The following is a 14,605-nucleotide window of genomic DNA, read 5'->3' as shown; positions in this document are numbered from 1 at the left end:
AAGAAAAACCGCAGGCAATTATAATAAAAGGCAGAGGGGTAACAGTCAGGAAGAGAGATGCATATAACAGAGAAGCCGAGAGAGAGCGAACACGACAGCTGGGGGGGGGGGGGGGGGGGAGAAGGGAGGTAGGGAGCCACCACTGCTCCAGCCTTACCTATGTATGGAGATCAGCAACCTGTAGAACCTATATCCACAACGGCTCAGAGCTGCAGTACTCCAGCACATTAACTCATGTTGCTAAGGGGATCTTTGTGGAGACAGCTGGTTAACAGAATGTGCTGTTATGTGATTCAGGTGTTGCGACTGCACTGGCTCGCTGCACGATGCTAATTGCTATCTGCATAAAGCATGTGTGCAGGCACCAAAAGCTGGAGCGGATTCAGAGGTAACCGGAGGGAGCTTTGGTTTTCCTTACATCATTTCCACATCAGCTACAATATACATAGCTGATTCCCTTCCATTCTCCAGGGTATAACTCACTGTAGATGCTTTTTTAAAATGTCTGTGGACCCAATTATCTGGCATTGACTCTGACCAACTCGTTTAAAAGTGCTTTACCCAAGGCCCATGAGAGACATTCTGCCACTGTCCTCTCTACTTGGAAACAGCAACAATGACCGTCCACACCCAGGCATTGTTTGCTTAGGAACTAGCTTGAAGCACAGATTTAAGGAGGGCTTACCTGCCAACATTCGCCTCCATCTTGCCCCCACTCACACCCTAAGGCAACAGCAAAGTGTTAGACATATCCCAGTAAATCCAATCAAAACTTCAGGAAAAATCCCTTTACCCGGAGTGGGGAATTCACTCCTCAGGGAAGGATCAAAGTGAATATCATTGATATGTTTAAGAGAATGCGGGGGGGGGGGGGGGGGGGGGAGATGAATAAACAGGAGGAAGAAATGGCTAGAATGATGGGGACAATGAAGGAGGACAAGAGTGACGGAGAGCTGAATGGTCTCTTTCTGTGTTCTGTAGGACCTCGCTTCCAATGATGCAACTTTAGACTTTAGATCAGATTAGGATTTAGAAGCAACATGGGATGGGCGAGATTATTCCTCAGAGTGAATGAAGATTTGGCACTGACAAACATGCCAACATTTACACAGTTGGGAAGAGCATTGCCAATCCTCCCTGACCTATTACCTTCATCTCCTCCCCCACTCATCCATTGTACTCTATGCTACTCTCTTCCCACCCCCACCCTCCCCTAGCTTATCTCTCCACGCTTCAGGTTATCTGCCTTTATTCCTGATGAAGGGCTTTTGCCCGAAACGTGGATTTTGCTGAAGGTCCTCGATGCTGCCTGAACTGCTGTGCTCTTCCAGCACCATTGATCCAGAATCCATTGCCAATCATTGTATATCATAAGCAATGCAGACAATTTGGGGTTTTATAACCGGCTTCCATGCTGTTGCACTCTCAAAGGGACGTCCTGGAGAATTTCTCCTTAAAAACAGCAACTGGTTCCACAGCAGCGCAGCAGAGATGCAAATACTTACTCATGTCACCTTTGGTAGTTACAGCTGAGTTTGTTTCATTTACTTATTCAGTTTGTGCATTCTAGATGACAAAAACTCACTATGCAAAAATGTATTTCTTTGTTCCCCCGAGCCCGTGATTTTAATATCAATTACCTTCATCTGGTGCCCTCTAGTCACCAATCAGCTGCCAGTGGAAATAAATAAGTAGATTACCTGTTAGCGGTGCCAGCTAAGGAGTAAATATTGATTCCTGGACCCAAAGAACTAGACTGATCTTTTCCAAGGATGTAGTTGGATCACCTATATCAGCCGAAGACTTAACAGGGCCTCAGTTTAATATCTTGCTTGGTAGACTGGCACTGCAAGAGCCAGCCTGGATTATGTGCTGCAATATTTGGAGTGGGTTCAAACTCACAACCTGAGAGAGAGCTGCATACCAAGTTCCAGCTGACAGCTGTAGTCAGCATGAGGGGCTGATTGGGCCACAAGACTATCTGGGGCCAAGTCAAAGAGAGAAACAACTCCAAGATACTGCCATTTGGGGACAGCTTGGGTTTTTCGCTCTTGTTTTCCAGCTGAAAAGCCCAGCCTACAATTTACAGCAACAGAGAAAAAAAAGAGATCTGTATCAGTGATCCAAGCATGAGAAACACTGACCCAAACTCCCTAGCGCCACCACCAATCCCAACAACTCATATGGGGTTTCACATCACCCTGTTCCAAAGAACAGGCACAATGTGCTTGAAACGTTAACTTAGTTTCCATCTCTACAGAAACTGCCAGACCTGCTACGTTTCTGCAGCGATTTCTGTTTCTATTTCAGATCACCAGCATCCATAGTATTTTGCTTTTGCTTCCTGACACAGATTGGTTCCAGTGCAGGAGCCTGAGCGCTGGGGTCATTGCAGTAAATGAGGGCCAAAGATCAGGTGTGGTGCAATCAGACAAGGATTTAAAAAAAAGACAGCAGGTTTCTGTGAATACTAAATGCGTGTTGGTGTTTGGGTCACCAATGTATCTGATAATTGGAAGAAATGCCTTTTCTAAATTAAGAATTCAGAATGAACAAGGCTTCTTACAGTCACAGCTGAAAATGTGTTGCTGGAAAAGCGCAGCAGGTCAGGCAGTATCCAAGGAGCAGGAGAATCGACGTTTCGGGCATGAGCCTGAAGAAGGGCTCATGCCCGAAACGTCGATTCTCTTGCTCCTTGGATGCTGCCTGACCTGCTGCGCTTTTCCAGCAACACATTTTCAGCTGTGATCTCCAGCATCTGCAGTCCTCACTTTTTTCTTACAACCACAGCCAATCCTCTTCAATTGCGCAGTCTCCGCCTCTCTCAGGGCAGAGGGTGCATATCCCAACGAGGGGATTTATTCTGAAACAGAACTTACACTTGCCTGGCCATCTTGTATATTCAAACCATCTACCAAGATTCTTTTCAGTCACCAAGAGCAGAAAGCAAGAGATTTTGAATGGGGACCAAAACTTCATTCAAAAGACATGTTTTGTAGATGTTGAGAAAGGTAGTGTGAGGAGACATAGTGAAAGGGAATAAAAGAGACAGAGAAAACACAAAGGATTTAAAATTAAGTGAGCTTATCAGTCAGGAGTATTACAGGTGATGAGGTCACATTAGTGTACAAGATGTTGTACAGTGCAGGATCATTTCCCAGTGTTGGAGAGCATGGCCTTCCTAAACTACCCCTTTAAAATCCCCAGACATAGGTATGAGTACTAGAGACCTGGGTAATGGTTATTTCATTCAGATATAGATGAGATGTGTGCCAGCACAAGTAGGAAGCAGCAAAGATTAACAAAACCGTGATCTTGGTGCTTCAAGAATGAAGGCTGAGGGTAGGGGCAGAAGAGTTCCAAGCACACTTTGTCTGTGGCACTCTGCCAACCAATGGACAGAGCTGCCAGTGAGTGCACTGGGTTAGATACCTTGAGAAACAGGACATCCAATGGCACCAGGTGGAATCAGACAACTTAAAGGTAAGCTGAAATATACATTTTCACACAGGAGAACAGGAGGAGGCCATTCAACCCCTTGAGCCTGTTCATCTGTTTAATTTGATCATGGTCAACCTGTACTTTGACTTGGACCTGGTTTACAAGACACACCTGGAGGTATTCAATGAGCCATTGCTGCAACGTAGAGCTCTTACAATAGAGTCCAAAGATGTGCAGGTCAGGTGAATTGGCCATGCTAAATTGCCCGTAGTGTTAGGTATGGGGTAAATGTAGGGGTATGGGTGGGTTGCGCTTCGGCGGGGCGGTGTGGACTTGTTGGGCCGAAGGGCCTATTTCCATACTGTAAGTAATCTAATCTAATCTAATCTACATTGTACACCAATTTGTACTGCTTCAAACAACTTAACAAAAACAATCAGATGATGACGTGGAGGAAGGCCAGGGTGAGGTGTAACCTCAAGTGGAGGTGGTTTAGTCAGTGAGGTCATGATTAAATAGCCCAGCCGGTGACACCCATGTCCCACAAACTAACAAAACAGGTCACGTTTAGCAATCAGAAAATGTTGCCTGGATGGTTTAGGGCTGGCCTGCCTACCACTAATAGAATCCTATTCAACAGAAACCAACAAGCTGCTTGCCTTGAGGCACACAGAAACTGCAAGTATGGTGTTTTCCCTGGAAAACCCAAGGAGAAGTCGCTCTGATTGGAACTTTAAGGGGCTTAAATGCACAACACAAGTAGTAAAGGCACTGAACAAGCAACAAGTCATTTTGAAGCACAGCCAAGGCCGGCAATTCCGCTCAGTACTCGGATGGCTCAAGTCCATTGAGCATCTCATATTTTCTGCAGTTACTAAGCACCAGGGAAAGGCAATCTCAGATCTACACTGAAATACATATGGCAGCCCTTGTGGTGCAGTGGTTCCGTCCCCACCTCTAAGCTAGGATGACGGGCTCAAGTCCCAGAACTGTGTAACATCATCTCTAAACCAGTTGATTAGAAAATATCTAAAGATGATTGTTCATTAAAACCACAAGTACAGGTGGTTCTTTGGGCAACATGTTCGACTGACACAGCAACTGGAGGTCAGAATTTCTGTTACATTACTTGGTTAGGCCCAGAACAGAAACATGGGGGGCACGGTGGCTCAGTGGTTAGCAGTGCTGCCGCACAGTGCCAGAGACCCAGGTTCGATTCCAGCCTTAAGTGACTGTGCAAAGTGTACACATTCTCCCCATGTCTGCATGGATTTCCCCTGGGTGCTCCAGTTTCCTTCCAAAATCCAAAGATGCACAGGTTAGGTGAATTGGCCATGCTAAATTGCCCATAGTATTCAGGGATGTGTAGGTTAGGTGCATTAGTTTGGGGTAAATGGAGGATATAGGGTAGGGGAATGGGATATAGGGTAGTGGAATGGGTCTGAGTGAGTTACTCTTCAGAGGGTCGGTGTGGACTTGTTGGGCCAAAGGGCCTGTTTCCATACTGTAGGAATTCTATAATTCTCTCTCCTCTCCACACTGTCAGGAGAAAGAACATTTAAGGAATGGCACCACTGTTCTATCTGAAAACGAATCTTCCAGCTCAGCGAGCAAACCTACATCCTGGTTAGACTCTATTCCATTAGGCAGATGTTTGAATACAAATATTATGTGCAATTCTGGTCTCCATCCTATAGGAACGATGTTGAGCTCACAGTCATAATTAGCAATGGTGCAGTTTTACACTCCTGATCTCTGTAGCGCTAGTTTAAATACGTAATGACCTCAGAATACTGAAGAAACTCATCAAGTCTGGCAGCATCTGTGGAGAGAAAACACAGTTCGTGTTTTGAGTCTAATACTTTTCCTTATTCATTTGACTCTGTTTTTCTCTCCACAGATAATGTCAGACATGCTGAGCTTCTTGAGGACTTTCTAGGCTTGTCTCAGAATGCCAATATCCATAGTATTTAACAAACATAACAACCTCGCCAGAAAAACCTCCCTGGTTGATCTTGTAAAACTTTCAAGTTCATTAGCTGCTGTTTTACTGTGTCGGTGGGTTTGTGGGCGACCATGATGCCAAGAGGTCTGAGTAGTCTGGCAGTCATTTCTGAGATGTCTTTGATGTAGGGGGAGTGGCTAGGGTTTCTGGGTGTGTTTTGTCTGCTTGTTTGGGTTTGTTGCTGAGAAATCAGCGGACTGTGTTCATTGAGTACCCATTCTTTTTGAATACATTGTATAGGTGATTTTCCTCTGCTCTTCGTAGTTCCTCTGTGCTGCAGTGTGTGGTGGCTTGTTGAAATAATGTTTTAATGCAGCTTCATTTGTGGACATTGGGATGATTGCTTCTATAGTTCATTATTTGGTCCACGTGTTGTTTTCCTGTAGACGCTGGTTGGATGATTGGCAGAGCTGTTTGTTCAAGTCCCAAACCCAAACTTTGTGTCCGCTACATTTAGGATACCTTTGTCATCACTAAACGAAACAAATTTAGAGGAAACCTTCAAGACCATCAATAATACCCTTACTGTCATAAAATTCACTAAAGAGGAGGAAAACAACAACAAACTGCCATTCCTAGATGTCACAGTAGAGCAAACAGCCAATGGGCAACTTCAAACCAGTGTCTACAGGAAAACAACACATACGGACAAAATATTGAACTGCAGAAGCAATCATCCTAATATCCACAAACGAAGCTGCAATAGAACATTATTTTGACAAGCCACCACACACTGCAGCACAGAGGAACTATGCAGAGCAGAGGAAAATCATCTATACAGTATATTCAAAAAGAATCGGTACTCAATGAACACAGTCCGCCGATTTCTCAGCGACAAACCCAAACAAGCAGACAAAACACATCCAGAAACCCAAGCCAATCTCCCCAAATCAAAGACATCTCGGAAATGACTGCCAGACTACTCAGGCCCTTTGGCATCATGGTTGCCCACAAACCCACCAACACACTAGAACAGCAGCTAATGAATTTGAAAGACCCTATACAGATGAGCAAAACTCTTGTCATTTACAAAATACCTTGCAAGAACTGTAACAAACACTACACATTGGAAAAACATGCAGAAAACTAGCCACCAGGATACATGAACATTAACTAGCCACAATAAAGACATGACCCACTCTCACTATATCTTTACATACAGATGAGGAAGGACACCACTTCGACTGGGACAACACATCCATCCCAGAACAAGACAAATGGAGACATGCAGGAGAATTCCTAAAAGCATGGCATTCCAACCGGAACTCTACCAATAAATGCATTGACTTGGTTCCCATCTACCACCTCATGAGAAAATGAACAGGAAATGATGTCACCACAGGAAATGATGTCCGCAACCCAAGGAAACCTAACCACATGAATAAAAAGCGGGCAATACTATCAGTGCTTCATCCAGAGGCTCACTGATGTTACCTAATATGGTGACGAAACGTCTGAAAACAAACTTTCCAGCTCAGCAAGCAAACCTACATCCTGGTTAGACTCTATTCCACCCTATTCCATTAGGCAGATGTTTGAATACAAATATTATATGCAATTCTGGTCTCCATCCTATAGGAATGATGTTGTGAAATTTGAAAGGGTTCAGAAAAGATATACAAGGATGTTGCCAGGGTTAAAGGGTCTGAGCTACACGGAAGGGCTGAATAGGCTGGGGCTGTTTTTCCTGGACCATCAGAGGCTGAGGAGTGACCTGAAAGAGGTTTATGAAATCATGAGAGGCATGAATAGGGTAAATGGACAAGGTCTTTTCCCTGGGGTGGTGGAGTCTAGAACTAGACAGTATAGGTTCAATTTGAGAAGGGAAAAATTTAAAAGGGACTTAAGGGGCAACTTTTTCATGCAGAGGATGGTATGTGCATGGAATAACCTGCCAAAGGAAGTGCTGGACGCTGCTACAATTACATTTAAAAGGCATCTGGATAGGTATATGAATAGGAAGGATTTGGAGAGATATGGGCCAAGTACTGGCAAATGGGACTCGATTAGGTTACAATATCTGGTTGGCATGAACAAGGTGGACAGAAGGGTCTGTTTCCATGCTGTACATCTCTGTGACTCTATGACCTACAAATAGATTCAAGGACAGCTGTTATCAAACTTTTGAATGGACCTCTCAAATGCTAATTCTGATCTCTTTCTCTGCACTTACTCTGTGACTGTAACTCTGTATCCTGCACTGTCCTGCCACCACCAGTGCATGGTACCATCTCCTGTACAGCACGCAAAACAACACTTTTCACTGTATTTTGGTACGGGTGACAACAATAAATCAAACTCAAACACAACAGTAACAGTGGATATTTGACCAAAGTCAATTGATTACCTATTGTTCCTGCCACTGGAAATCAGAACCACTCAAGGTAGTGCTGTGGATATGCCATGGAAACTGCAGTTTCTCTCACACACAATTTAACATGAACAAGTATACTACCATCAGCATAACAGAATGACTGTCACACATACAAAGCAGCTTTATTACAAGCTGCCAGACATGGCTGAATCTTCGGTGGTTCACGGACAGTTCTGATTCCCCTAACTAAGGGAAAACATACTGTGAAGAAGCTGGTGTTGCACTGGGGCGGACAAAGTTAAAAATCACAACACCAGGTTATAGTCCGACAGGTTTATTTGGAAGCACTAGCTTTCAGAGCGCTGCTCAAAAGCTAATCCTTGGAAGCATACTGGCAGTGGAAGCAATCCAGAGAAAGCTCACTATATTTATCCCAGGTATGGAGTGACTGTCTTACAAAGAGAGAATGACTTACTTGGGCTGGTATTCATTGGAAAATGAAAGGAGACCTTATTGAAATATCTAAGATTCTTCAGGAAGCTGACAGGGTAGATGCAGGGAGTCTAGGACCAGAAAGCACAATCTCAAAGTCAAGGGTGACTAATGAGGACAGAGGAGGATAGTGCATTTGTGGAATTCTTTACGACAGAGGGTTTATGGTAGAAGCTGGGTTGTTAAGTATATTCAAGATTGGGATAGACAGATTTTTAATCAATAAGAGATTCAATGGTTATGGGAAAAAGGCAGGAAAGTGGAGCTGAGGATTGTCAGATTAGTCATGATTTCACCAAATGGCGGAACAGATTCAATGGGCTGAATGTCCTACTTCTGCTTTTACACATCTTGTGTTCACCCAAATCAGAGGGCTGTACAGGGCAAGCCAGGAATTTGACACTGCAACTTGATGTAGTCCTGGTTGAAGAGGTAGGGGGGGATTAATCTCCCCAAACCTTTTGACCCAAGATTTCTCAGGATAGATAGGCAAGTTCACAAGGCACCTTCCTGAATGCAGCAGAGAAGCAAATATCTTCAAATTTTTTGGCCAATATCTATCTCTCATCCAATACCAAAGTCACAGGATTTGCTCTTTAATCTCATTCCTGGAACCCTGGTTTGCACAGACCGAATTCTGCAGTTCCAACATTGCAATAGAGTCTACATTTCAAACAAAATGCCTTGATTGGCTGTAAAACACTTGAGGATGTTCTGACATCAAGAAATATATTCTATAAATGCACTTTCTTTCTTCCAATACATGACAGATATTTCCACAGTCAGTGTTGACTGTTAAATATTCACCAGTCTCTTAGCAATGAGGCCTACCATAAAGTGAGAAATACACCAGTCTTACACTGATTAGGGTTGCTGAATATTATCCACCTGACCAGGAATGCATCTTGTGCCACAACATACAAAAGAACATTCTAATCAGAGTTAGAACTCAAAATGATTGATGGTCCTATGTCAGTCAATTCCAGCCAAACATTATCAAACTTTATTCTATTTCTCACTTTCACAAAATACTTGAAAATTTCTGACTGTCATTCATCAGAACCATTTTACAATCACTAGGTGTGGGAGCGGGGAAATGCACAATGAAGTGTTTGTCGCTCTTTGCCAGGATACTGGTTCCGCAGTCACAAAGGCCTCTGCGCCTGAGACACTAGTAAAGGACAAAGAAAGTTAATACTGAACATTGTCCTCACTCAATTGCCACACACTTGCCTGGTCAAAAAGGTTAGCTCAGCAGTAGATCAGTCATCAGGTAGTGCTGTCATTCAGCTCAAACAGTAAACAAATAGGCTGGTAAGATGGATGTTAAAGGGCCCACAAAGAGCAGTATTGGAAGAAAGTGGGCTTCCCTAATGTCCTGGGCCCAGTTTCCTCTCTGGACCAGCATCCCTGTGACAAGAGTTTGCTGTCTGAGATTTGGATGTTATGTTTGCTGTCATAATAATTCCATAGATTATGAAACGTCCTGACAATCTGAGAACGGTCTTCATCAGCTACTACTTCCTTCTCTCCCTAACGCAAGGGTGCTGATGGCACCAGTTTACATCAGCTAACTTCATACACCCTGCTTTTCATTTCTTCACCTGCTGCCTCCAACACAAGCAGGAATGACAGTAATCAAAGTGATAAAGAATTGTTGTCTGACGGGGGCTTCCCAATGTTTACACAAATCTCCAGGATGTGACTTATGGCGTCCCACTCCCTCTCTTTGAGGATGCCCTTTGTTATACCTCAACTTGAACTTTTTTTAACTTAAGTAAAAGAAACATTGATTTAGAGCTGGTCATGGATCCGTTCTGGCAGCTCTCTGCTGCAATGTGAACCAACATTAGCTATTTGGACTGAGAACAAAATCTGTCAACACTTCAAAAGTTCGAGGCAATTTGAAATCACAGGGTAAGTAAGAAATTTCACCAATATTAATCACTTCTTTATTATAGGAACGGGGAATGTATGTCATGCATTTAAATCTCTGAACATATGAGAGGCAATCTATACAATGTACAAATCACGACTTGACGTTAGCACCTAAATCTTCAAAATATTAAACCTATCAGAAACAAATATCACAAATCACAAAACATCAATTCAACAAACATCCTTTAACTAATTTTTTAAGCAAGATTCTAATCAAGAGTTTGACTGATATTCCGAAACTCTTGGCCATATGGTGGCTCAGTGGTTAGCACTGCTGCCTCACAGCGCCAGAAATCTGAGTTCAATTCCACCCTCGGACGACTGTGCAAACTTCACACAGGCATTCTCTCCGCACTTTCGGCATGGATTTCCTCCTACAGTCCAAAGATGTACAGGTTGGGTGGATTGGTCATGCTATTGCCATAGTGTGCACGCTAAGTGGATTAACCATTGGAAATGTACAGATTGGATGCTTGTTGGTGAGTCAGTGTGGACTCAGTCATACAGATGTACAGCACGGAAACAGACCCAACTTGTCCATACCGACCAGATATCCCAACCCAATCTAGTCCCACCTGCCAGCACCCGGCCCATATCCCTCCAAACCTTCCTATTCATATACCCATCCAGATGCCTTTCAAATGTTGCAATTGTACTAGCCTTCACCACTTCTTCTGGCAGCACATTCCATAATGTACCACTTTCTGCATGAAATGTTGCCCCTTAGATCTCTTTTAAATCCTTCCCCTCTCACCCTAAACCTATGCCCTCTAGTTCCCCGACCCCAGGGAAAAGACTTTGTCTATTTACCCAATCCATGCCCCTCATGATTTTATTAACCTCTATAAGGTTAGCCCTCAGCCTCCGACGCTCCCGGGAAAACAGCCCCAGCCTGTTCAGCCTTTCCCTAAAGCTCAAATCCTCCAACCCTGGCAAAATCCTTGTAAATCTTTTCAGAACCCTTTCAAGTTTCACAACATCTTTCTGGTCGGAAGGAGACCACAACTGCATGCAATATTCCATCAGTGGCCTAACCGATGTCCCATACAGCCGCAACATGACCTCCCAACTTCTGTACTCAATACTCTGACCAATAAAGAAAAGAATACCAACACCTTCTTCACAATTCTATCTACCTGCGACTTGACTTTCAAGGAGCTCTGAACCTGCATTCCAAGGTCTCTCTGTTCAGCAACACTTCCTCGGACCTTCCCATAAAGTGCATAAGTCTTGACTCAATGGGCCACACTGTACAAATTCTATGATTCTATATTTATTTTATCTGTGATGTCCTCATCATTGTCTCTTGATACTAACAGTTCCTGTACAGCCCTGTTAGTCTACGAATTATCAAAAGGTTTCTACAGTACAACAACTGAAAGATTCCATTGAGCAAACCATATCCATGGAAGCCGGTTGCAATTGCTCGAATTATCTTCAATATGGTTCTGTTCTAACAAGGACCACCATCCTCGGCCATGTCTTTCTAGCCAGACCGAGAAACACACCGAATGAGATGGCAGTGAGCTTCACAAGCCAGGAAGACCGGCGGTTCATTGCCAATTTTTGCCCAATCAGCTGCTCTCTGGTAGATGGGGAAAAATCAGGGCAGACTCTGCAGTTCCCTTTCCTGTACTTACTTGCCAGTCCAATTAACTGTAACAATAATGAGTTATAGGGAAAGCAATGGTAGATTTTGTTCAGACTGAAAAGAAAACCCAGGCCCCTTTTCCTGGAGGACACACTGTACTAATTAATGTAGTGAAGGAAAAGAGATACCAAGGCAGGCTTGTCTGTTTTGTGTCTGCTTGCAACATTCAATCTGCTTTCACATCCCAAGAGACTGGCTCAGTAACAAATTCAACTGACCAAAAGTAAAGCATGTAAACAAGAGAGCTTCCGGCATAACCACACTCACCCACATGGGGGAGGGGGTACACAACTTTCACTTATGACTCATAAAACATCAACGCTCTTTGTTTATTTTTTAAAAATGCATGAAATTGCACAAGACAACAATTCTACATCATGAACTGTATAGAGATATAGCAACCAACAACAGAAAATACTAAAAAGAGACAAAGCACACTTCCCTTGAGTTCTCTCAGAATTCATTGAGGAGAAAGTGAGGTCTGCAGATGCTGGAGATCAGAGATGGAAATGTGTTGCTGGAAAAGCGCAGCAGGTCAGGCAGCATCTAGGGAACAGAAGAATCGACGTTTCGGGCATTAGCCTGAAGAAGGGCTAATGCCCGAAACGTCGATTCTCCTGTTCCCTAGATGCTGCCTGACCTGCTGCGCTTTTCCAGCAACACATTTCCTTCTCTCAGAATTCAACTGAAACTATGAAGCACTTCATCTCTCCCAAGCCTTCAACCACAACACTCACTTGTCCAGGCTTCTACAAACCATCAATGTTTGAAAACAGTCATATTGGACTTGAAACATTAATTCTGTTCCACAGATGTTGCCAGACCTCCTGAGTTTCTCAAGCACTTTGTTTTTATTTCAGATATTGAGCATCACTTGTCCGCCACAGTCAGCAAGATGCACTTCAGGTTCCATGTTCACACTCAGCTGCCCCCAAACCTGTCAATTCCCTCAGTTGAGGGGTGACAGCTTCAGGACAGAAGGGGCAGAGAACAGAGACACAAAATCCATCAACATAAATTTACAAAGGACCGTGCAACATGACCTTAGACATTCTGGGTTCGGTTGAATTAGACAGGCGGGGAGGTGAACGCAGGAGGGAAGGAAAGACCCCCTCTAAATATTTAATGCACTCCTAGGCACTGACATCCAAAGGTAATGACAGAAATAGGACAGTGGCAAAACAAAGTTAGAGGGTAAACGGGGGGTTGCACGAATGGAAGTGTGTTGAGAGGGGAGCAGACCCAAGAGATTGATACCCTCCCAACACAACACATACAATCTTTCCCCAAAACCCAGGGTTCCTAATCGGTGAATATAAATCACTGAACAAATCATCTGCTAGAAAATACACTGGCAAGGGAGTTTAAATGATCTGTAAAGTGTAGAAGGGCTTACCTGATCAGACTCATTGAGTGGAGGTAACGGTGTTCTGGTGGTCATCTCTGGACTTTGAAAAGGGATCCCACACACGCTCAGAGAGGAAACAAAAACTTTTTAAATAAAAAAAAGGGGGGGGAGGAACACTAGAGAATATTTACAGCGCACAGAGACATCTAACTGCCCCTAAAACAAACTAGTTTGAAATGATAAAATATCAGGGACAAAAAAAACAGAATTGCAGCGTTGGTGCTGACAGGTAAGAGATTCCAGCAGAAAGAAAATCGTATAAAGATCATTAAAACTAACAAATAAAATTACAATAAAAGTTGCCCTGTCGGGATTGGAAAGGGCGAGGGGGGGGGGGGTCCTCACATCTGCGGCGGAACTTAGGCGCAACCCGGTTTGTTCTTCACTCGAGCCCCGAGGCTTCAGGGGCCGGGGAGGATTCCGGAGGGAGATCTCCGCAAACTTGTGGGGTCAGGGGTTTGGGTCGGTGGGGGCGGGGGTTAAAACACCAATACACACCCGGGTGTTTGTATCTTACTTTCACCTCCCTCTTTCCCCCACCCCCGTTACCCTCCTGCCCCGGTTCTTACTATTGCCCCCTATCTCTTACTCTCTCTCCCTCCCTCTCGATGCCCGCCGGCGCCCGGACTTTCGCCTCTGAGGAGAAAGCCGGAACCCCACTCTCCCTCTCACTATCTGAACCCGGCAAGATGGCCGCCTCGGCAATCTTCGGCGGGTTCCGCCGTCTCCTCCTCCTCCCCACGATCCTTACGGCCCTTCCCATCCGAACAGCCCCTCGGCCACCAACGAACCCTCTCGGCAATTTCCGCCATACACCTCCGTCCCTCCCAGGGAGGGGATGGTGCGTTCGGGAACCTTCGGTCGTTTCGGAATAGTCCGTGGGAGGAAAGCTACGTCACAGGCGGGTTATCTTTTCCAGGGAGCGCTTTCGGTGCTTCTCGGTTCTTTCTGGGACCTGAGCACGGCTTTCGGCTCGTTCCGGAGATCATCGGTCTTTTCCGCCGTCATATCGATATTGCAGGATGAATGAGTGGTGGAAGGGAGTGGGTTGAGGAAACATACAAAAAACATACAAGCAGATAGAGTTAGATGGGGAGGAGGAGGACTTGAACTTGAAGAGAAATGGGATGGAGCACTTGAGAGATGTGAACCTGCAAACCCATCAGGGATAGAATGGGGTGATGACCACATCATGTTCAAATCTCCAGCCTTTGCAGTCCACTGCTTTTATAGCTCAGTTTGTGATACAGAGTGATGCCAGCACTGTGGGTTCAATTCTTACACAGTTTGAGATTACTATGAGGGTTTCTCCTTCTCAAACTAGTAGCAAATTGCTGCAGATGCTGGAATCTGTAC

At 44.5% G+C, this 14,605-nt stretch overlaps 1 protein-coding gene across 5 annotated transcripts in view; it reads right to left on the bottom strand.

Annotated features, from left to right (window-relative positions):
* The window catches only part of mark2b (MAP/microtubule affinity-regulating kinase 2b), a 193,215-nt gene extending 179,146 nt beyond the window's left edge, over positions 1–14,069 (bottom strand). For 2 of the 5 annotated variants that reach the window (XM_087983802.1, XM_087983806.1), the window contains exon 1: positions 13,238–14,067. In XM_087983802.1, the coding sequence (XP_087839928.1) occupies positions 13,238–13,282 (45 nt within the window). In that variant the 5' untranslated portion in view covers positions 13,283–14,067. Of the gene's footprint in view, positions 1–157; positions 277–13,237 lie in introns of those variants that run through there. The other 3 variants (XM_087983805.1, XM_087983803.1, XM_087983807.1) reach the window with 3 other exon arrangements.
* Positions 14,070–14,605: the final 536 nt, after the last annotated feature.

Source organism: Chiloscyllium plagiosum, unplaced genomic scaffold, assembly GCF_037043375.1.
Source record: "Chiloscyllium plagiosum isolate Xiang-an unplaced genomic scaffold, Cpla_swu_hap1 HiC_scaffold_46, whole genome shotgun sequence".
Taxonomy (NCBI): domain Eukaryota; kingdom Metazoa; phylum Chordata; class Chondrichthyes; order Orectolobiformes; family Hemiscylliidae; genus Chiloscyllium; species Chiloscyllium plagiosum.
Note: the sequence above shows the minus strand (reverse complement) of the source record. Positions and strands in the feature narration are given on the sequence as shown.